This window comes from Xenopus laevis, chromosome 7S (assembly GCF_017654675.1).
Source record: "Xenopus laevis strain J_2021 chromosome 7S, Xenopus_laevis_v10.1, whole genome shotgun sequence".
Lineage (NCBI taxonomy): Eukaryota > Metazoa > Chordata > Amphibia > Anura > Pipidae > Xenopus > Xenopus laevis.
Window position 1 is genome coordinate 10,564,131 of NC_054384.1, and position 24,491 is coordinate 10,588,621.

The window sequence follows — 24,491 nt, forward strand, 5'->3', positions numbered from 1 at the left end:
AGGGGGTGAACCCAATGTGCGGACCACAAATTTGGGTTAAAACCTAAACCTATTTCACAAGGCCCAGGAGTACATTTATAGTCTTCAGGTTAAGCTGAATGTACAGTGTGTCCATTGTTTCTCAAATATTTTGTTGCTGTTCATCTTGGCTTTAGCAGTTGGCTAAGAAAGCAGATCCAATACCTGTATATAATATGTAATGTGATTGGTCCTTGATTCCCTTTTTTTCCCACTGTTCTGTGCTAATGACCTTGTCCCACGGCTGAGTTTATTTGGCAGAGATCTGTAACCGAGACCTTTTCTGTTCTCCTCAGGTTCGTAACCAGCACTGGAGCCTGATCATGGAAAGTGTTGTCCCATCAGACAAGGGCATCTACACGTGTATTGTGGAAAATGAACATGGCTCCATTAACCATACTTACCACTTGGATGTCATTGGTGAGTCCTGCTTCTCTATTCCGCCTTTGCCTGCAGAACAAAATGCTGTACATGAGATCTTGCAATTTTAACGGTGTTGTGAGTTGTAGTTTATCAGCTTCTAGAAACTAGGCCATAAACATAGCCCTCTGTTTTTTGTCAACGGCAACTCCCAGAATTCTCAACAAAAAGGCTAGTGATTGCTCTACATATTGCTGCCTGCTGAACTTGTACAGAATGCACTTGCATATACTATGCATTGCAAATATGGGTTAAGAGATGCCTGTCTAGTATGCAGCCAATATGTTTAGCCCAACCCCTTCTTAGACAAGGTGTCCCCCAAGCTTCACTTCTGGATTTAGCAGCGAATATCTGGTGGCAGGTCTGGATTTTTTCTTTTTTAATTTACTAAATAGGTTATAGATGCCTGAGGGCCACTACTAGCATTGTGCACACCAGCCTGAAACCCTTGGATTGGGCAGGCTTAGGCGACAGCTGGTTGCAAACCAAACTTTGCCCATAGCCGCACCCACACATGCAATATAAAATCCTTCTGATTCCCCACTTCTTCCGTTGGCTGTCCTTATTTATATATTTGAACACGCCCCCCTACATCCTCTTGTGACCTCAGAGAAGGGCAGATTTGGCGGATATATAAAAAAAGGACAGAATGCCAGTTTGGGTGCGTTTTGGATTGGAAGAGGGCAGGATAAGGTTGGGCATTTGCTAAAATAGATGCTAACTGCTAAATGGCACCTACTGGTACTAGTCATATAACATCCAGTGTTGGACTGGCCCATCGGGATACCAGGAAAAGTCCCGGTGGGTCCAGGTGTTAGTGGGCCTCTTGCTTCTAACCATTTGGTCTTTTTCATGGTCATTCCCTATTTCTTTATGGAAACAATGAGGTTTAATAATGGAAGAATAGAGTATAGTATGTAGAGAAAAGAGACTAGGAGAATAAAGCGGTTGAGTGAGGAGAGGAGGTATAATTGTTTGGAAAGTGGGCCCTCAGCCTGAGGTCTTTTGGAGGGCCCCTGGCATCCTAGTCTGACACTGCCCCATCTATCTTTTGCTTATCTTACGGATCATGGTCGGATTGTTAAAAGCTCCAGGGAGTTGTCAAAATCCCTTATTCAAATCTTTTGAACTTTATAAGTACTCTTTAACTTTCAAATTCTGCCGGTGTTGGGCAATTCCAAATATTTAATGTGTGACATAAAAAAATTCCCGTAGGCCGGGAGAGCAGGAGCGCCACTTGAGAACGAGCGACAGGCTGGGATTTCAAGGTTTCTCCAGCCCTTAATTAGCCAATGAAGAGAACAGTAATTATCACTCCAACTCTCCCATAGGTGTGTGTTGCCCAGAACACCAGGCCTTTTGTTCTGCGCAGCTCAATTTGGATGAGAATGTGCGGTAATTGCTGTGGTATGTCTGTAAATAACATTCTCAGGCTTTCTTTGAACCTGCTCTTATCAACCGGGGGCCACCGGCTTTTAAGAAACAGCAAAGGAATAAAAGTGGAATTGCCAAGTGGTGATAAAACAATAGTCGTGTTACTGGTCAGGGCAGGGAGGGGGGTTCAGGTGCCTAAAAGAGAAGGAGAAAATACCCTCTCTGAACCTCACCCCTTCCTTCACCTACGCTGGATGGTGTCTCAGGCTGCCGGCCAAGCTCTTATGTCGGGAATTCCTCATGACCCGTTTATTCTGCGTCTTCCCGCACCTCAGACCTGTGACAAAGTTTCGCAGAGGGCAGCCAGGAGGCTATGAGGAAAATTCCAGACCCATGGGTTTTCCCAGCTGCCAAGAGGGTCTTTACACACGAGGATTATTGCCAGGCGGGCGCTGTTTATTGAAATTTATGGAGACTTCTTTCTTTTTAACTTTGGAGAGGAAACAGTGGGACAGCTCCCACTCCCTATTTAAGAACTTTGCCTAAAAAGAAGGTATAACCTTAGCCTTAAAATGAAGTAGGGATGTACCGAATCCACTTTTTTTTTGGATTCGGCCGAATCCTTTGCGAAAGATTCAGCCGAATACCGAACCGAATCCGAACCCTAATTTGCATATGCAAATTAGGGGTGGGAAGGGGAAAACATTTTTTACTTCCTTGTTTTGTGACAAAAAGTCAAGTGATTTCCCTCCCTGCTCATAATTTACATATGCAAATTAGGATTCGGTTCAGCCAGGCAGAAGGATTCGGCCGAATGCTGCTTAAAAAGGCCGAATCCCGAACCGAATCCTGGATTCGGTGCATCCCTAAAATTAACTGCTGAATTAAGGTATCCACTCCCTTAAGGTGGCCATACACGGGCAGATTACAGTTGCCGATAACGTTCCTTTAGACTCCTGATCAATATCAGGCTAAAAATCAGCCAGATTTCTATTGTGCAAGTTTGATTTTTTTCTGCGATCCAGGACCGCATCGGCTAGTTGATGAGATCCTGCGACGCGTCTGCGCCCATTCGCAACATTGTAATCCGCTCATTGCTATATCTCATTCTCCATATCTCTTTCACATCTGTCTCTCTTTCGATGTCCCCCTCTCTATGTATCGCTCTATCTCTTTCTTTCGCTATCTCTCTAACATTTACCATCTCGCTATCATCTTTCTATTATCTCTCTCTATTTCATATCTCTATGTCTCTTTATCACTCCATCTGTTTCTCTCTCTATCACTTATCTGTCATTTATCTCTTTCTATAATCTATCTGTCATCTAAATATCTATCGCTATTGATCATCTATATATCTATCATCTATCTCTCCCGCTTTCTCTCTCTGTCTATCTATCTCAACTATCTATCTCTCTATCTATCTATCTATTATCTAATCTATCGATCGATCGATCGATCTATCTATCTTATCTATCTTATCTATCTATCTATCATCATGTATCTATTTCTCTCTGTGTATCTACTGTGCCTCCTTTCCTTCAGAACGTGTACTCCTTTTACCTCTGTCTCTCTTAAAATGTTCTAGTGTCTCCTGTGATTGGAGCAATGTCTTCTCCAAAGAAGCTCCAGGAGTTTCAAATAATTTTCTGGCCTCTTTCTATCAAAATATCTGTGAGCTTTATAGTAATGGCTTATTGTGATTGAATAGCCGGTTGTAACGTGACGGATTGTAGTAAATATAAGACAAACACATTATTTACAGCTGGTTAGTCTGTGCCGTCATTATGTGCTGGTCTCCCGCCTTTGTAAGCACTGGGCCCACGTAAGCCACTTATTGCAAGCACACGGTAATGGCTGGTTAAAAATAGATATTGTTGATGGCAAAATCATTGTTTGTGTTGATTTGAAGTGCCGGGTGTAATAATTTGTCTGATCATTCCCTTGTGCTGGTCACATGACCTGTCTGACCAAGGAGGGAGTGGTCTGAATTCACTGGGGCATGATCAACAAACATGGCTGTGAAAAATACTGCGCAGCAGCCACATCTCTAATGTTTTTTTTGTATATAAACTATGCCAGCATTGTTTTTTCCAAATACTGAACAAATTTCTGCTGGTAAATCCACAGGTACAGTGACCCTTTAAATATGTTTCAGGGAGACAATGACTTGCCATACGCAGGAATAGGAGTCACTGGCAGTTCCATTCAATCCATCACGGGGATCTTTTGATGTAAGGAAGCCAAGCGTGACAGTTCTGCACAGGTCCATGTGTGGCACAGTCTGTGGCATGTCCCAGCTTGGCCTTATAGTATTTCCCATTTTGTCTTCCCCCCCCCTCTCTCCGTACCCTGCTTTTTTGGGCAAAGGAAATTAAATCCTGCTGCTGAGCTCTGAAACACTAAGCTTGACAAGTGAAGGAAAGGCAAGGAAAAAAACTTGTAATAACATTGTGGCCGGTCCCACAGGAGGCAAATGGATGCTTGTGGGGGAGCAGTAAGGTTCCAATTATACAGGGATCATGTGCCGAAATCGGCCTCTTTTTAACAACGTTAGCTGAGCCCAAAAGGCTGTATGGGAGCAATGAAAGGGAGCACAGAGTGTGAGCCAGGCGGTATTAAACATCCCAGTGTTTACCGGCAGGAAGGAATCTGGGGGAGCAATCAGTTTAGATCTGGTTGGATGACATTTAGACAACCTTGTTCTTTTGTTGCAATGGAGGAATGTGCACGAGTTTTCTGCCTTGTTATTGGAAGGGCAAACAGAGCTAGCAGTGCCAATGGGGAAGCCGGGGATAATGGGGCAAATGCCAATGCACCCTAAAACTGCTTCTGAGAGGAAGATATGAGAATATTGCCTTAAATGGATTGTTCACCTTTAAATTAATTTTTAGTATGATGAAGAGAATAATAGTCTAAGAATATTTGCATTTGGTTTTCATTTTTTATTATTTGTGCTTTTTGAGTGATTTAGCTTTTTTATTCAGCAGCTCTTCAGTTTGGAATCTGGTTGCTAAGGTCCAAATTTGCATTGATGCATTGATTTGAATAAAAGACTGGAATTCTAATTGGAGAGGTCCTAAATAGAGGGATGAGTAATACAAACAAATTCGTAACCTTACAGAGCATTCGTTTTTAGATGGGGTCAGTGACCTCCCCCCTTTGAAACCTTGAAAGAGTCAGAAGGAAAAAAAAAGGCATAATTAATTTAATTAAAAAAATTATAATAAATAAATAATGCAGAACAATTGAAAAGTTGCTTAGAATTGACCATTCTATAATGTATTAAAATTTAGCTTAAAGGTGAAACACCCCTTTAAAATATCCCTGATAAGGGCAGAGACACACTCAGATTCGGGGAGATTAGTTGCCCAGCAAAAAATCTCTTCTTCGGGCGATTAATCTCCTCGAACTGCCTCCCGCCTACTAAAATGTAAATCAGGTCTGGACTGGGAATCAAAAATAGGCCCTGGCATTCCAAGTACTCAGAGGCCCAAATAGTCCTCAACTAGCCCACTAATTAGTGACTGTCTATGGGACCTTACAGCAGCCCCTCTGGCCTATGCCAGAACCCACAGATTGCCAGTCCGGGCCTGATGTAAATTGTTGGCGGGAAGGCAATTGGTGAGCTTCTTTTCCAAAGTCGCCCGAAGTTGCCTCACGAGGAAACTTCAGGCGACTCCGAAAAATGAAGTGAATTGAGTGCCACCCTGCCGGCGATTTCGATTCTAGTCGGCGGGAGGCAGTTCGGGGAGATTAGTCGCTCCGAAGAAGAGGCGATTTATCGCTGGGCAGCTAAATCTCCTCGAATCTGAGCGCGTCTCTGCCCTAAGACAGTCTGGCATCTCTCGGCTCCTTTATTATAGTTTATACAATGGCAGGAATTTCTGTACAGGGATAAAGGCAAATTATCCACAACTGGGCAATAGTCCTCTAAATATAAGCGTTGACAATTTAGTCTTTCTAAAAACCACAGCTCCCTTTGCTTACCCATAACTTTTTATTAGTGGGGGCTGGATCAGAGTGTGTTTATGATTTAACTTCAGGGAATGTCAATTTCCAGCAGAGACTCCACATATACACTCAGGATCAGAGCTTGTGTCTCAAAAGACGCAGAACAGGATCAGTTACCCTTTATCTAAAAGTCTCATTTACATTTACTGCCCCGTGGCCTGGGAGGTCTCAGTCTCATTTATCGACCAGGAGGTGGGAGGAGAGATAAGAGCTCTGGATGAGGCAAAGCAAACAAACCATTATACTTCCAAAAGTGCATGATTCTAAAATTCCAAAATCCGAATGTATGAGGGGTACAAGGCAAATGCCTTTCAAGTCAATCGCAGGCGGCAAGGGTGGAGTTGGTTATTTCTTTGTTGGTGGATAAAATGCCCGGTATGCCATTAGCCTTATACTCCAGAGAACTATTAATAATAATAATAATAATCTCCCCACAATGCCTTCTGGCCAGAGGGATGGCACTCTGAGCTCTTCGTTTTCCGATGTCGCCAGAAGTTACATCGTGAGGCAACTTCGGGCGACTTCAGAAAACAAAGCCTTCCGAGAGCCATTCCGAGCCAGCTGGAAGGCTTTTTGGGGCAGATTAACCACCCGAAGAAGAGGCGATTATTCGCCGGATGACTACATCTCCCTGAATCTTCCCGTGTGTCTCAGCCCTTAAGGTATAAAGTTCCAAATTACAGAAAGACCCCTTATCCGGAAAACTCCAGGTCCTGTGCATTTTGGATAAAAGGTCCCATACCTGATGGGAGAAAGAGGAGAATTCTGCACCAAGTATATCCCTTTAAGAAGTGGCCCCTGCCTGTGCTACAAAGAGTACGGGGGTGACCCTGTGTGTGTTTGGTCAAGTTAATGGGACATTTTGCTGACAAGTTTTGAAAGAAGGGATGTCAGTGAGGCAATCATGTGAGTCGGCTAATGGTTAGATCCATGTTCTTGTTGCTGGAGACCCTGCAGCTGTCCTCCTGCCTCCATCCCTCCTATTAACCTCCCAGACTCTCATACACATATACTTGCCCTTGGAGAGCTGCAGCGGCTGCCCAGCGCCCTGACATTTCATAGGTTGAGACGAGGAGCGGCGCAGACAACACGCTATAAACAGCATGGACCCACGTGCGCTAATTGTTGCCGTGCTGTAAACATCCAGGAAACCCATCCAGGTGAACATTCCTCGGCTTCCTGCTTAATCCTCACAGGAATAGAGAAATGCTAAAGATGCACGGCCTCCCTCCACCAGCTGCTGTTGGGCTGCAACTCCCTGCACCTTCAGATTTATCCATTCTCAAGGCAGCGGGATACTGTCATGGAAAAACGTGTTTTGTTTCCGTTTTGCAAAAGAGCCAACTGATTTTTTTTATATTTAATTTTGAAATGGGGGTTAGACATATTGTCAGTTTCTCAGTTGCCCCCAGTCGTGACTTGTGCTCTGATAAACTTTAAACACTCTTTAGGGCAGAGGCACATGCTGCTATTTCGTGAGAATAGTTGCCCAGCGACAAATCGCTTCCTAATCTCCCCGAACTGCCTTCCCGCTGGCTAGAATGTAAATCTTCGGCGGTATGGCAATCGGATTGCTTCGGCTTTCCGAAGTCGCCCGAAGTTTCCTCGTGAATTGACTTCGGAAAATGAAGCTTTCCGAGTGCCATTTACATTCTAGGTGGCGGGAAGGTAGTTCGGGGAGTAGCCCGAAGAAGAAACAATTTATTGATGGGCGACTAATCTCCCGAAATAGCAGCGTGTGTCTCTGTCCTTACTGCTGTACTGCAAGCTGGAGTGATATCAACCTCCCCACCATCCTCCAGCAGTCTAACAACAGAACAATGGGAAGGTAACCAGATAACAGCTCCCTAACACAAGATAATAGCTGCCTGGTAGATCTAAGAACACTTAATAGTAAAATCCAGGTCCCACTGCGACACATTGAGATACATTGAGTAGGAGAAACAAGAGCCTGTCAGAAAGCAGTTCCACTGTCGTGTGTGATTGCGCTCATGTTCCGCGCCTGGTACAAGCAGTATCAGCCCTAATGTCCACTGAACACTCATGCGATTGGTCCTTAAATCAGGCTGGTTATTGTATTATAAAGAGAGCAGTTTGCACGGAAGCGCAGGAATTGTGGGTCAGTGCCGTTTCCGTGTGTGTGTGCTACAGTGCGTTATACAATCCTTGGGTCACTTCAGCAACATGAATGTAACATTTCAGAATCTTCCCCCCCCCCTCTCCCCAGGGGATCTGCCTGCTGAGCACTCACAGTTGAGTTATTACCCTCCGGTGCTAAGATATACATTGCTGTATGGAGGAGCATATGGTAACACTCACATCCCTGCATGGAAATGGAGCACTCACATCTATATGGGACTGTGTATACCGCTCACAGCCAATATTGTAGCCCTGCTTCTTTGCTTGGGACTTTAGATTGTAAGCTCCTCTGCTCCACTGACGCCATTAGAACAAAAAGCATCCTGCCGTGCCATGGAGATATATAGTGAATAAACAAGTACCCCCTTCTCGTAAAATATAAGGAGTTCCATGACTTTATACAGGTCAGGGAACTCCGAGGTTACTTCTAATATCCTCATATTTTCCAAGAAGTACTTTAGTTATAATAATACAGACGTTTTAGCGAGTCAGGTGACAAAAATGACATCACTACTCACCATTTCTAAATGATGACATCACCAGCCACGGTTTATAAGGATGTTATTTACAGGATATTCATGGCTTTCGAGTATTATAAGCACTTCCCTAAAATAATGTTTATCACTTTTGTTAGGAATCTATAAAGGAACCCTGGTGCCCCTGTGTATATTTGCCTTTTAGTTTCACCTGGGTGACATTTAGCCCTTGCCCTGCAGACAGCCCATAGGGCAAGGCCAGACGTTGCGTTTTTTAAAAAGAAACGCCGGGCGTAAATACGCCACTGAAAACGCACGCGACGTCGACATGCGTTTTTCATGCGTTTTTAAGCACGTAGGTTTCTTTTGCCAACATGCACTTCTCATTGAGAATTTGGACGCCATATTTAAAATACGCTGCGTATTTACGAAAAAGTGTGGTTTCCAACGTGGAGATCCCATAGAGTCTTTTGATTTGGTAGTTTGTTGACGTATTGACGTTTCTGCTGAAAAACGCCAATACTGGCGTCCTGTGGCGGGTTTCGGATTGCAAGCGCCCTGTGTGAATTGCCATAGTGCGTTTTTCCATTAGTTTCAGTGGTAGTGCAGTTTATGCGTATTTACGCCTGGCGGAGATTTTTTAAAAACGCCACATCGGGCCTTGCCCTTAGGATTCCTTGTGACCCCCGGGTAATTTGAGTGTGTGATTTGTGTAATAACACGCCGTAAGGTTGGTGCCGGTTGTGTGCGAGTGCCAGCATTACGTCAGCGCAGAGCAGCAGCCACAGTAACCTGCATGAAAGCCGCCTTTGTTCTGGGGAGGTGTGCTGGCTTTATCCACCACCGCTGCTCTCTGGCCGCCTGTTTGTGAAACAATTTATTGGAATACTCACAGATTGACTACACTCACACTTAACACCTTCCTTGCCAGGGGAACCTCCAGCAGCTTTGGCCAGACCTGTTTGGTCAGACCCCTTTAAACAAATGTCCCCTTTTTCTGTTTGTAGAGGCATTTTGGGAGTTGTCGTTAGCCATGGGCCATAGGTAAGGGCAGTAGAGAAACATAGGGATGGAGAGAGTTATAGTTCAGCTGGGGACGAGTAGCTGTCAAAAAATTGAGTTGAGAGTCCCCCTCCACTCCACCACGGGGGGTTTATTCATCCCATCACCAAGCAGAATATCTATATAAATATTAGGGATGCACCGAACCCACTATTTTGGATTCAACCGAACCCTTCGTGAAAGATTCGGCTGAATACCGAACTGAATCGGACTCCTAATTTGCATGTGCAAATTACAGGTGGGAATAAGGTTGCCACCTTTTCTGGAAAAAAGTAAAGTCATGTGATTTCCCTCCCGCCCCTAATTTGCAAATGCAAATTAGGATTCGGTTCAGCTGTGCAGAAGGATTGGGCCGAATCCTGATGTAAAAGGCCAAATCCTGTCCGAATCCTGGATTCAGTGCATCCCTAATAAATATCGCTGGCTATGAATGATCTGAGCCGCTGGAGGGACTACAGACAAACGGGCGCCCAGTGCCAATTGCCCCCCTCGGGGATCTTTACTTCGGCATTCTCTCCGCTCTCAAGGCCAAAGTGAATCCATCACTATCACTATCCCTCCTTCTATATCTGGTTACAGATGAGCCCTTTGTTTGCCAGGGGATGCTGGGAGATGTAGTTGAACAGCAGGGACATGTTTGCTCAACCACATTACTCCCATATAATGTTTTAATTGAGCGTCAGATGAATGGCATCCCCCGAATGACTGTCTATATTGGGCACCCCCTTTTCCATACAAGTTCCCTGCCCTGTATAATTGAACAGGCATCGCTTTTTTTCTTCGGGCAGTATCATTTGAAGCCTGAGATTTTTTCCTCCCCATCATTTACATATACCCATCCCCCCTCCTTCTCGGCTTGGCACCAGTTTTGCTGCAGGGAGTGGTGCCAGGATCTTTATGGGCCTGCCGACCTCAGTTATTTTCCCTCCCCGACCTGGTAACTGATCCATTATTTACTTTATAATGTATAGGAGGGTCTGTATAGGCGGCGTGAGTCTGCGTGGGGGTGTGTAAAATACGCAGCTACTTGCACACAGGCATTCCTATATACATTAGAGATGACTTATGGTATGTGTAACATGGGAACATAGTAATAAAGGTTGAAAAAAGACCCATGCCCATCAAGTTCTACAAATTGTATGCACTACCTTTAATTTATATTGATAAGGATAAAATAAATACATTTTAATGTTTTTTTAAGCACTACCATTAAAGGAGAAGGAAAGCTACGGAGGCATTTTATTGCTAATAGATTAGCTGCAATAGTGCAAGCTATAATGCTATATTTATTCTGTAGAACGTTTTACCATACCTGAGTAAACAGTTCTAGAAGCTCTCTGTTTGTTTAGAATAGCAGCTGCCATATTAGCTTGGTGTGACATCACTTCCTGCCTGAGTCTCTCCCTGCTGACTTATAGCTCTGGGCTCAGATTACAGCAGAGAAGGGAGGGGGGAAGAGGAGCAAACTGAGCATGCTCGCACCCGAGGCAAGGAGGTTTAAGCTGAAAACAGGAAGTCTGATACAGAAGCCCATGTGTACACAATAGAAGGAAAGAAATGTGGTGTTTCTTTTGACAGGGGACTCAGAGTAGCATTACTTTGAGTGTTTACTGGTGTATTTATATAGACCTTTCTGATAAAGCTTACTTACTTTTAGCCTTTCCTTCTCCTTTAATTTATATTGATATGGATAATATAAATATTTATTTTTGTTTTTTAAGCACCGCCATTCATTTATATTGATAAGGATAAAATAAATACATTTTTTTTAAGCACTGCCATTAATTTATATTGATAAGGATAAAATATATACATTTTTGTTTTTTTAAGCACTGCCATTAATTTATATTGATAAGGATAAAATAAATACATTTTTGTTTTTTTAAGCACTGCCATTAATTTATATTGATAAGGATAAAATAAATTTTAGTTTTTTAAGCACTACCATTAATTTATATCGATAAGGATAAAATAATAAAATTTTGTTTTTTTTAAGCACCGCCATTAATTTATATTGATAAGGATAAAATAAATACATTTTTGTTTTTTTAAGCACCGCCATTAATTTATATTGATAAGGATAATATAAATACATTTTTGTTTTTCAAGCACTACCATTAATTTATATTGATAAGGATAAAATTAATTTTAGTTTTTTAAGCACTACCATTAATTTATATCGATAAGGATAAAATAAATAAAATTTTGTTTTTTAAGCGCTGCCATTAATTTATATTGATAAGGATAAAATAAATACATTTTTGTTTTTTAAGCGCTGCCATTAATTTATATTGATAAGTATAAATTAATTCATTTTTATGGGGTTTTTTAAGCACTACCTTTAATCTATATTGATAAGGATAAAATAAATACATTTTTATATTTCCCCCTCCCCCCCAGAACGATCCTCGCACAGACCCATACTGCAGGCTGGACTTCCAGCAAACACAACCTCCGTGGTGGGAGGAGACGCAGAATTTGTCTGCAAGGTGTACAGTGATGCCCAGCCCCACATCCGCTGGGTGCGATACATCGAGAAGAATGGAAGCCGATATGGCGTTGATGGTTTACCCTATTTTAAGGTGTTAAAGGTGAGTCACATGCTGGGATGGGAGGATTGCAGCAGTAATATGGAGTCATATGGGTGATGGTTCAGCTCTTCCAACCAGGGCCCTGACCCATACAGGGTGGAGATGAGTACAATGCCCTTTTGCGTTGCACATTTAAATCAATGGGATTCTATGGGACAGCACACACGGGTGCATGCACTTTGGCCTGCAAGCACGGAGTTTGGTTAATCCTTTTGAGCAGGGACGCTAGCTCCAGAGGAACTCCCAGAATCCCATAGCAGCTCAGTCGTGTGCGTGTGTTACGGATAAGATTGATTTAAATTGCCCTTCTGCAACAGCTATTATCTCTCACTGTTCATTAATGTTTTTCAATGCCTTTTATACATTAAAAATATTGTCCATGTTTAATAGTCCAGCCGAGGGATAGTCAATTTGGAGTCCGCTGCAACTCCCGGCATCCCCTGAGAGCTGTAGGTTGACCAGCCCTTTGTTATAATGTTGATCGAAGGCAGGCCCGGACTGGCAATCTGTAGGCTACTGTAAGTTGTCATAGACAGACACTATTTATTGGACTGTTTCGGCTTCGGTGTGGGTTGTTTGGGCCTGAAATGCCAGGGCCTATTTTGATTCCCAGTCCAGACCTGATCGAAGGTATTTAAAGGAAAATGAAAGCTTTAAAAATATGGCTAGAAATATACTATTTTGTATATGAAAGCCCAGAGGTTCAGTAGCCCTATAACAGTAAACGTCCATGTCTTAAATCAACAGATGTTAATAGGGAACTACAGGGGGGCATCTTCGGAGACACAGATCTTCACAGTTAAAGGGCCGTGGCCTGGTACGGAACCCTAATAAATAACATTCCTAGCCTAATTCTTTGTTGGACTTTAGTTCTTTTCTAAATCCCCGGTGTTCATTTTGGCCTGCGTTATATATACACTGTGAGATTTTGGGCTAAACACCTCTGCGAATGTCCCACGATTCACCGCACAAGGGGCCCTTTGTCAGGGGGGAGAATCGGATGACCCCTAAAAACAGCAGTGACCCTTTTCTGTATATTTTTTTTCCCTCTGCTGCCTGCCTGCGTTTAGCACTCGGGAATTAACAGTTCCAGCGCGGAAGTGCTAAAACTGTACAATGTGACCGAAGCGGACGCAGGGGAATATATATGTACGGTCTCCAATTATATAGGAGAGGCCAACAAGTCTGCCTGGCTCACGGTGGAACGTGAAAAAGGTAACGTCCCTTCTCGCTGCACGTGGGCTGCCCCGCGCTCTTGGTGCTTCGGTGAAGGCGGCGTTTGGTGAAACAATCTGGTATTGGTGTTATTGCCGTTGATGTCAACGGCCATGGAAAAATACCCACAAGGACATTGGATATCCCCTTGCTATTTCCTTGTATTATGTGCTTCCTTTGTGCCCATTTTCCCAAGAAGGCTGTAGTACAGTGCTACGCAATATGTTGGCGCTATATAAATACATGTTAATAGTGGCCACTGTTAGATGTTCTGTATGATAATCTCCTTTACTATGAGTGCCATATGCAAGTGCCAGTATGACCACACTTATTTGCCCTCTTTAATCCCCTGGAATGTACCAACAGATGCATAGTTTGCTCCAGGTCTGGTGAAGGAACCAATCAGCGAGTGGCATTTAAAGGGATTCTGTCATGATTTTTATGGTGTAGTTTTTATTTCAAAATTACACTGTTTATACTGCAAATAATTCACTCTACAATTTCATTCCTGAACCAACAAGTGTATTTTTTTAAATTTATAATATTGGTGTGTAGGTGCATCTCAGGTCATTTTGCCTGGTCATGTGCTTTCAGAAAGAGCCAGCACTTTAGGATGGAACTGCTTTCTGGCAGGCTGTTGTTTCTCCTACTCAATGTAACTGAATGTGCCACAGTGGGACCTGGATTTTACTATTGAGTGCTGTTCTTAAATCTACCAGGCAGCTGTTATCTTATGTTAGGGAGCTGCTATCTGATTACCTTCCCATTGTTCTTTTGTTTGGCTGCTGGGGGGGGGGGAAGGGAGGGGGGTTATATCACTCCAACTTGCAGTACAGCAGTAAAGAGTGACTGAAGTTTATCACAGCAAAAGTCACATGACTGGGGGCAGCTGAGAAACTGACAATATGTCTAGCCCCATGTCAGATTTCAAAATTTAATTTAAAAAAATCTATTTTCTCTTTTGAGAAATTGATTGCAGTGCAGAATTCTGCTGGAGCAGCACTATTAACTGATTAACTGTTTTGAGAAAAAAACATGTTTTTCCATGACAGTATCCCTTTAATGATACTACTGCCTTAGGAAACATCTAATTGGTGGATATTGATTAGTCTTGGAACAATCATGGCACCTTTGGACACTTTTTATGGGGGCATAGGTTCTTGGCATCTATCAAGGTCTTTATATTTAGTATTTATACCAGGGAGACCCAACCTGAGATCCCCCAGCTTTGATCTATCCCATGGATGATGAAGGGGGTTCAAGGACAGACGGGCAATTTCAGTATTATTTTGAAGCCCATTTTTTCCCCTTTGCTGCTGTCCCCTTAAGAATGAAGAACGAGTCCAATAGAAGAGCATGCCTCTACCATTCTTAGACACTGAGTATCCTGCCTTGTGGGTAATGCCTTTCCATGTCATGTAATTGCATGCATTGCTGGTGATTATTTCTGGTGACGGTTCATCTGCACCAATTACAATTTACAAACTGATTTTGTTTTTTAAAAGAAAGTGTGTTTTTTTTTCTGGTGACTTTCTGGTATTCTGGGTCTTTTGAAGATTGTCTTTGTGGAAAAGCAAGGGAGGTCTTCAGAATCCCCCAGGGACCTTCTGGGCTGGAGATATCGCCCGAGCTTGTTCCACGTATCCCTTTTTTCTCATCCGGTGTTTTCTTTGCTCTTCTTTTCTTTTTGCCACCCTTCTCTTCCAGGCGGCTGGCGTTAACGTTACGGACGAAGAGATAGAAGTCTTGTATGTCAGAAATGTTTCTATTGAGGATGCTGGGGAATATACTTGTATAGCTGGAAATTCTATTGGGATTTCTCAACATTCTGCCTGGTTGACGGTTCATCCAGGTATTACTCTCTTCTCTGGGGCCTCTGACTTTACCTTACCTCTTGCTTGGATAAATATTGGGATAGAATTCTATGTGGCTCTAGTCTAGAAGGGCACCAGTCAGACTCCTGTATGCTAACATCTCGTATTCACAATGTCTCAAATTTTTTGGCTCAGGTCCTTCGATTTCATTGACTATGCTTATAGTCAATACCAGAACAAATGTTGAAGCCAAAGGCAATTGATAGGGCAGCTTCCGCACATTAATGGAAATTCCAATAATACACGATCAGACGTTCAAATTATAAATACATCTGATTTTGTTATTTGGCCCCTTGTAGCCATGTAGAAATTCTATCCCTGCATAAGCATGTTGCCCTGATTGCATTGCATGGCATGGGTTCTTCATGCAATGTGGTGCTCAATGTTTTGCCTGGAAATTTTAACCCCTTGTCTGCTTTATGGTAGAAAAAAAGGGTTTAAAATTAAAGGAAAACATAGCCCATAAAATAAGCCTGTCTTTCTGGGTGTTCTGTCTCTAGATTTCTCTTTCTTTCTCTCTCCCTTTCCTGCTGATCCAACACTCTGGAGAAATTATAAGGTAACCCCTACTGGCAACATGTATGTGGATATTTGCTTGCTTGTACGTGTATGTGTAAAGGTGCAAGTGTGTCTGGTATATACTGGAATACATATATGTACTATAACATATTATTATTAAAAGTTAACTACCCCTTTAAAGTAGTTGTTTCGTAAATGTTCTTTATTTAATTGTGCTTGTGTTTGCTAGACATATATAAATTATATAAGATTAGATATGAGATTAATTAGACCACCTGTATTCCTTTCATTATGATCCGATCGTTGGACCCTAGGGCCCACAATTAGATCAACCCGATCGGGCAGAGATGCGCTCATTTGGCGAAGCGAGCGGATCTCTCTGTGTATTTACCAGCTTCAGTGGGATTAGTCTGTCCACACCCCCATTGTTATGGCACCCTATGGTTGGTATAGTCCAGCCTTGCATTTTATCTAAAAACGAAGGTATAGTGGTCTTAAGGACAGACTAAAGATGTCAATATATGGCATGAGAAGCCAGCCCATTGGGTTATCTACTACCAATGAGTCAACTTCATCCTTAAGGTCCAGTTGGCCTATGTGTTGGTAATCAAATAGAAATGATAGAAACACTTGGTTGGGTTGGTGGCATTTGACCATGATTGTGTGTGGCTAACTCAGTTTGATTGGTCAACCTGCTGAGGAATTAACCCATGTGTGGTCAGCTTTATATGCTGTTAACTTGCTCTAGTGCAGCAACCAATCACAAACTGAACCTCCTTCTGCAGTTCTCCATTGTAACGATAAATGCAACTGTCTGATTGGTTGCACTGCACCAACAGGATGCGAGTGTGAGCTTGATTGTGTGTTTTTGTCTATAGACTTGTATTATAATCCTACCTCACCTCTTCCCCTGCCTTCTGCCAGCTCCCGTGAATGCACCAGAAGACAACCCCGTCCCCTATTACATGGAGATTGGTATATACTCCTCTGGTATCTTTATAATCGCCTGCATGGTGATGATCTGTGTGATGTGCCGCATGCGCCAAGGAGCCAAGAAGAAAAAGAACTTCACCGGGCCGCCGGTGCACAAACTCACCAAACGAATACCGCTCCACCGCCAGGTAACAGAAAGTAGATAAAGAGTTCAAAGACCCTTTTACATCTGCCGACAGCCGCCATGCGTGAATAAAGAGTAGAAGTAGCTATTTAAATGGCCATTACCATATGTTATTATCTGTCTTGTTGGGATTTTAGGATACTGGTCTTCCTCACAAGGAAACCATGAATCTGCTGCTGGAAAATGTATCTCCCAAATTTACTGCAGTTTTCCACCAGTAATTACATTTCCCCTTAGTATCGTTGGTTTACAGGGGACTTTTGGGGGTTGTAGCTTAGTTTAAGAAATGCTTAAATATAATATACCAAGCATTTTCTCCAAGTCATTTACCTTGGTCTCCAAAACAAAGGCCAAACTGTGCACAGCAGCAGTGATGTCACTTTTAGGTAAGGCTGGGCTAAGTGCTGTCACTGTTGCATTCTGGAAAGGATTTACAGCAGTTTTTAGTCAGTATGATAACTGGTGTTAAGATTGACTTATGTCTGTGTAATTACCTGTTACCCATTAGCCATTACAGTGATTGGATCTGGAATGTTGTTATTTACTTGAACATTCCACTTATTAGTATAAGCGTTTGCACTAATAGTGAGGAGGGGGTTTGTACTAATATTTTCTTGATTTTTAGGTGTGTGAATACCCAGTACTTTTTTTTTCTAAAGGAGAACTGTAACAGGTATTTGGGCTCTAGAATGGAGAAGATCTGAACGTCTGATCGTGTATTATTGGCATTTCCATTCATGTGCCGAAGCTGCCCCTATCAATTGCTTTTGGCTTCAACATTTGTTTTGGTAGTGACAGGTGCAAGTTTCAGGTAGGGGAGAGACAGTTGGGAAGAGATAAGAGAGTAACTAGTCACAAGCATGTGGGGGATTGCAGCAAGCTATGGGGAGAAATTCCTAAATTGATGTGGAGAGATGACCAAAAGAGCATGCTGGAGACTTGAGAAGGACAAGCAAACTGAAGGGAAAGAGCAGACATTGAAAGGAGGAGTAAGGTAAAGTTTGGGTGGGAAAGGACACGTGAAGTAGAGACTAGGTAAGGATGAGCGAGCTGGAGGCTGGGGGAAAGATGACAGAGCTAAAGGGTAGGGAAGCATCAGCAAGCTGGAGGCCTGAGGAAAGATGAACATGCTCAAGGCTGGGAAGGATAAAAGAGCTAGATGCTAGAAAAAAAAGAGTAGTGAGTTGGAGGCCTGGGAAAGAATAAACAAGCTAGAGGCTAGGGAAGGATAAGCAAGGGAAGTGCGAGCAAGCTGGAGGCTGTGGGAAAGTTGAACAAGCTAAAGGCTAGGAACGAACGAGCATGCTCAAGGCTGGGAAGGATGAGAGAGCTAGATCCTAGAAAAATAGTAGAGAGTTGGAGGCTGGGGAAGAATGAAATGACTGATGGCTGGGAAAGCATGAGAGAGCTGAAGGTTAGGGAGGAATGAGCAAGTTTAAGGCATATGAAAGCTGAAGGCTAGGGAGGGACGAGAAAGCTGCAGGCTGGCAGAAGGCAACTATTCAAGAAAAAACAGTCAATGAAACTTACCTAGAAAGCAGTCACCGATAGGTCAACATCAGTGAGGGAGCAGATGTGGAAGGAAAGGGTGAAGCACACAGTGAGGGAGAGAAGAGCTACAGCTATTGAAGCAGACAGCAGAATGCAAAGCAAACATATGGAATCTGGACATTTTAACTGTACAGGATGAGTCTCTGCTTATCACATGCAGCAAAGCCTGATTGCAGAACTAGCAACTCTGCCAGGGTTCTACATATCTGTATGGTTTATATTTATGGAGAATTGAGGAGGCTACAAACTAAAGGTTGCTTCTGCCTGTTTTAGACCAATCGTATCCAGATGCTAAAATACCTACTGACATTCCCTTCTGTATTTAGGAGATTCTTCAGCAATGGATCATGACATCCCTAGTTATGTTCTATAAATTTGTGCAGAGTTTTATTTGTGATGGAGTTTGTGTATTCTACCATGAAACTCAAGTTTAGACCAGGTCACCAGGTTTTAGTCAATCAGTGCAGCTGTTAGGGTCCCCCCCCCCCATGCACATGGTATGAGCTGTCTGTAGATCCCCCCTCTGTGCTGTTGATATTGGGCACATATCACAGAACATCTCTCTTATAAATTCAGGTTTCTGCCGATTCCAGCTCATCAATGAACTCTACGACTCCACTTGTGAGGATCACAACACGACTCCTGTCCAGTACTGACGCCATGCCCTTACCGAATGTGTCTGAATATGAGCTACCACATGACCCCTTATGGGAGTTCTCAAGAGACAAGTATGTCTTGGTTACTACATGATATCTATTGCTGTTGAGCTTCCATGCTGCCCAGTGCATTGTCCAATGGAAATGTTTCAGCTTTGCCTTCAGTATACTTAAAATTTTTAATGGTTCATTTTTTGTGGATTGCCGCACCAAAAAAAGGGGCTTGATGTCGATAGCAGCAGCAAGACTTCTTCTCCTTTCCAATAGCTGCCTGTCGCCTTATTTCCAACATGCCCAATAGATATAGACAATTCTAGACACTCTTACACTATAATCTGCAAATATGTTTGATGTTTCCAATCTGGAGTCTTGCAAAATACTTTCGCTTCCATCTGGGGCTAAGCAGTAGAGAGGTATTATGGGTAGTTCAATGCATATGAGGATGATGGGTATGTCCCTATCAAAATCCAAGCTCTCCTGTGTGGGTTCTTTTGGGCTTTTACAGCTGCATTAAACTGATTGTTCCCTGTTGTTTTTCTTTGTTCTGGAGCTGGTACTCTAACTTTGTACTAACCAGCCAAACTGCCTACTCCAACTCTTGTCCCTGTGCTTCTTTCCCAGGATGACGCTGGGCAAACCACTCGGTGAGGGTTGCTTTGGGCAAGTGGTCATGGCTGAGGCACTTGGGATTGATAAAGAACGTCCCAAGGAGTCTGTGACAGTGGCGGTGAAGATGCTGAAAGGTAAGGAGCTTGGGTGTGACTGTTTCTTCCCTTCTCTCAGGGGGCACAGGGTCACATTCCTGACCTTCATGCTTTAGGATAAATCAACAGCTGTGACAGCTTAGCTGCCCCTCTCTGTGATTCCAAAACAGTGTTTTATGGCGGTGTGTAATTTACAGACCCCTTTCCTTTGAGTTATGCAATCTTTCTGCCACTCTCCCTGTGTTTTATCCTTGTGTCTTCAGGGTACAATGAGTGTCTTTCTCCATTAAATCCTGCCTGCTGATCTTTTTCCACCGTGGAGCTTGAAAGTGCTCAGTTCCTGCTTGTTGCAGTCTCACCAAGCAGTCAGTCCATTTTTAGTGTTTGCTTCCTTCTAATTTATATGTTTTGCTCCTCAGGAGTTTGGTTAATTTCACCCTTCTTGCAAGATATGTGGAAACTGTGAACTTTCACAGTCAGGAACACATTCTTTTGGCTGATAAGGCATTCAGTAAGGGCAGAGACACGCTGCGATTCGGGGATATTAGTCAGCCGGCGACAAATCTCCTCTTCTTTGGGGAAACTTATCTCCCCGAACTGCCTCCCCTAGCTAGAATGCAAATCACTGACGAGATAGCACTTGGAGTGCTTCGTTTTCTGAAGTCACCCAAAGTTTCCTTGTGAGGCAACTTCGGGCGACTTCAGAAAATGAAGCGATCCGAGTGCCATGCCGTCAGAAATTTACATTCTAGCCGGTCGGAGGCAGTTCGGGGAGATTAGTCGCCCCAAAGAAGAGATTTGTCGTCGGACGACTTATCTCCCCGAATCGCAGCGCGTGTTTTTGCCCTAAGGCATCGTAGAGCTGAGGGTTGTCAAACTCATAGCTTATTGGCATTTACAAACTCTAGCTCTCAGATTCATCAGTTGGATAGTGAGGGTTCGTAGATATTAGAAAATCCGCTTGATACACAAATATAATATTATATCATTAAAAATATGTTCAGACCTCCTGACGTTTATGTGGTTTCCAAATATCAGATAGAAACAAGTTTCCCAAAACACTGAGGCAATGGCACACAGGGTTTCTTTGAGTCAGAAAACACAGCAAAAAAACACCCAAAGCCGCTACTCCTAGGTTGAAACCGCCAAACACATGCTTGTTCCACGCTTGTCAAGCGACAGCAGACTGGAAATGGGTCACTATGCTTAACCCCATGTACCATTGTCTTTAGGATTATGTAGTATCACAGGAGAAGTTTGCCTCAGGACAGAAAATAAAGAAAGTGGTTATTATGGTTTGCTAATGGGGAACCATAACCATTTACTTGTATAACCATTACTGACATCAGCACCCAGGGACAGCAATGTGATAGGCCACCCAAAAGCGGTGATACTCCTGTAGACACAAACAGGAAGTTTGCCTAAAAATACATTTCCTGTAACAGTCGTATCTCATTTCTAACAATGTCCTGAAACCTTTGTAAATATTTACAATGTCTCTTTTGTGTAAACAACTTATTTGTAAATGTCTCCAGATCTATTAACCCACCCTTTATTCTCCATATGCCCCCCCTCTTTGGTCATCTAGACTGTAAGCTCCTCTGTTGTTTACCCATTCTGACTGCACCAATCATGTGCCGTAACATGGAGTGATGACATTTAGATAACTGCACTGATGCATCTGTTTCTATTTAGATGATGCTACAGAGAAAGACCTAGCAGATCTGGTCTCAGAGATGGAGATGATGAAAATGATTGGAAAGCATAAAAACATCATTAACTTGCTAGGAGCCTGCACACAGGGAGGTGAGTAAGTGATCTGGCAGGTACAGGTAACTGAACACTAAAACTTCTTCCTATGTTCATGTCTCAGTGTACAGCACTCAATGGCCATGTCTGTACAAGGTCCACATTGATATTTGCAGTGGATCAGCTTAGTCTGTCTTGACTTTAATCCACAGTTCCCTAGCTCCATCTCCAAGTTCTTGCCTCTATCACTCTACCCACTGTTCATCATGAAATTTACACCACTATTGCAGCTTCCTTAGGGTAAAAGAGGTCCCTCCTTAGGGCTTAATTGTCTTTTTCTATCAGTGGTCCTAAAGGTGGCCATAGACGCACCGATAATATCGTACAAACCGAACGTTCGTACAATATTCTGTGCGTGTATGGTGGGAGACGAGCAACCTATCTGCAGAAGAAAAAGGTTGGCTCAGTGATCGGGCGTCTTTAAAGGCAACCTTACATTGGGCATTGTAAGGGCAGAGACATATGCTCAGATTTGGGGAGATTAGTCGCCCAGCGACAAATCTCCTCTTCTTCTGGGCGATTAATTCTCTGAACTGCCTCCCGCCGGCTAGAGTGTAAATCGATGGCAGGATGGCACTCGGAGCACTTCGTTTTCTGAAGTTGCCTCGTGGGAGATTAGTTGCCCCGAGGAAGAGGCGATTTATCGCCGGGCGACTAAATCTCCCCGAATCTGAGCGTGTGTCTCTGCGTTTAGTGCTGAATCATCAGATACAGGTACGACGATTCAGCTCTACGCCTGTGTATTGAAACAAACAATCTTTCTTGGAAACATCTTTTCCAGGGAAGATCGTAATTGTAAAGTCTAAGGCAGGGATTCCCAACCTTTAGAACCCGTGAGCAACATTCAAAAGTAAAAGGAGTTGGGGAGCAACACTAGCATGAAAAATCTTCTTGGGGTGCCAAATAAGTGCTGTGATTGGCCTTTTAGTAGCCCCTATGTGGATTGTAAACCTACATTGAGGCTCTGTTTGGCAGTGCACCTGGTTTTATGTTGCCGAAACTTGCCTTAAAGAGTAGAATTCAAAAATAAGCAAATGCTTTGAGGCCACTAGGAGCAACATCCAAGAGGTAGGAGAGCAACATGTTGCTCACAAGCTACTGGTTGGAGAGCACTGGTCTATGGTCACCTTAAGCATGGTGGGGTGTAAATCACATAATTCATTGAGGAATGTGGAAGAATCTACTTTCACTATACTAATTAGCAGATATTCCAGTGCTTCTTGTGTAATGGCACAGTAGGTTTGTTCTTTAGACACTGGAATGTCCATCTCTATTATCCCTAACAAGGTTGCTTCTACTTGGCTTCTAGGCACACTGTATGTCATTGTTGAATATGCTGCTAAAGGAAACCTGCGTCAGTACCTCAGGGCCCGTCGCCCTCTTGAGATGGAGTACTCATTCGATGTTACTAGGGTTCCTGATGAGCAGATGACTTTTAAAGACTTGGTCTCATGCACTTATCAAATAGCAAGAGGCATGGAATACCTGGCTTCCCAGAAGGTAATAAAATAATCTTACCCTGTACCCTGTACCCTTACCCTGATTCCCAATTAAAATACCTCATGTAAATCGCACACCAATACAAAAGCAAAATCAAATCTGTCCCTGAACTGAGCTCTAATCTTCCCGATTCCCTTTTATCTGTTTCAGTGTATACATCGGGATTTGGCAGCCAGGAACGTACTGGTAACTGAAAACAATGTTATGAAGATTGCAGATTTTGGTCTGGCGCGAGACGTCAATAACATTGATTATTATAAAAAGACAACAAACGTGAGTGCTGGTTGGTAGTATTGGTTGGGCTGGTTGTTTTCTGTTCCGCCATATTACAGAGTAGTGGCAAACATGGGGATTTTCTCCATCAACTTGTGGCTTGATACAGGTATGGGACCTGTTATCCAGAATTCTTGGGACCTGGGGTTTTCCGGATAACTGATCTTTCCGTAATTTGGGTCTTCATGCCTTAAGTCAACTAGAAATTCATTTAAACAAGAAATAAACCCAATATGCTGGTTTTGCTTCCAATAAGGATTAATTATATCTTAGTTGGGATCAAGTACAAGCTACTGTTTTTTTTATTACAGATAAAAAGGAAATCATTTTTAAAAAATTTGGATTATTTGGATAAAATGGAGTCTATGGGAGACAGCCATTCCGTAATTCGGAGCTTTCTGGATATCGGGTTTCCGGATAAGGGATCCTATACCTGTACTGTGTAGATCTTAGAAGGTGGCTGCACAAAGAACAACCATTTTGGACAGTTACCTTGTTTCTGAATGAACTGTCTGGCAGTTTGGCCATTGCAGTTGTGCTGGAGAACCAGAATATCATGAATATCTATCATTAGAGTTTACCCCCCCCCTCCCATGTGGTTATGTTACCCAACTTGCCAGCAGATGAGATTATGATTCCATGGATTTTGCCAGGTTTCTTGCATTCTGAAGAATAGCTAGCCCATAAAATGACTAGCATTTCATCACCTGAACCCGTGGTTGTCAGACTTTTTCAGTTCAAGCGCCTCTCGGAGGTCCACCCATTGATAAAGATTTCCTTTTTATCTCATAGCATAGTTACGCAAATGTGGGTTCATCAGTCATTCAGCCAAACAGAAACAATGAGCTTCAGATGTACCTATGAGAGCAAACTGTTGTCCTCCATAATCTCAGGCCTTCACTCTAAAGCCACTTTGGCACTACTCCAGGACCACTCTTGTGGGGTCCAGTTCCACAGTTTGGGAACCACTTACCTAAGTCCATTTTTGCCTCGAAGAGCCCGACACACACACACCACTACTCATCTTAACATTGCAGCATATGATAATCACATGATATTCTGGTTAGAATAATTAGTGTGAAAGAAATGAACCAAGCATCAATATAACCAGGTCTACATACAACATAAATACTTAGGGGTATATTTGTCAAAGAGTGAAGTTCCGCCACTCTCCATTCA

At 43.0% G+C, this 24,491-nt stretch overlaps 1 protein-coding gene across 4 annotated transcripts in view; it reads left to right on the top strand.

The window, feature by feature from the left end:
* fgfr2.S (fibroblast growth factor receptor 2 S homeolog) overlaps positions 1–24,491 on the top strand; it is an 83,107-nt gene that overhangs the window by 53,787 nt on the left and 4,829 nt on the right. For 2 of the 4 annotated variants that reach the window (XM_018227341.2, XM_041570880.1), the window contains 9 exons: positions 315–438; positions 11,904–12,094; positions 13,165–13,309; positions 16,627–16,829; positions 18,947–19,098; positions 19,648–19,769; positions 21,426–21,536; positions 22,849–23,039; positions 23,190–23,312. In XM_018227341.2, coding sequence (XP_018082830.1) covers positions 315–438; positions 11,904–12,094; positions 13,165–13,309; positions 16,627–16,829; positions 18,947–19,098; positions 19,648–19,769; positions 21,426–21,536; positions 22,849–23,039; positions 23,190–23,312 — 1,362 coding nt within the window. Of the gene's footprint in view, positions 1–314; positions 439–11,903; positions 12,095–13,164; positions 13,310–15,016; positions 15,162–16,626; positions 16,830–18,946; positions 19,099–19,647; positions 19,770–21,425; positions 21,537–22,848; positions 23,040–23,189; positions 23,313–24,491 lie in introns of all 4 variants that reach the window. The other 2 variants (XM_018227340.2, XM_018227343.2) reach the window with 2 other exon arrangements.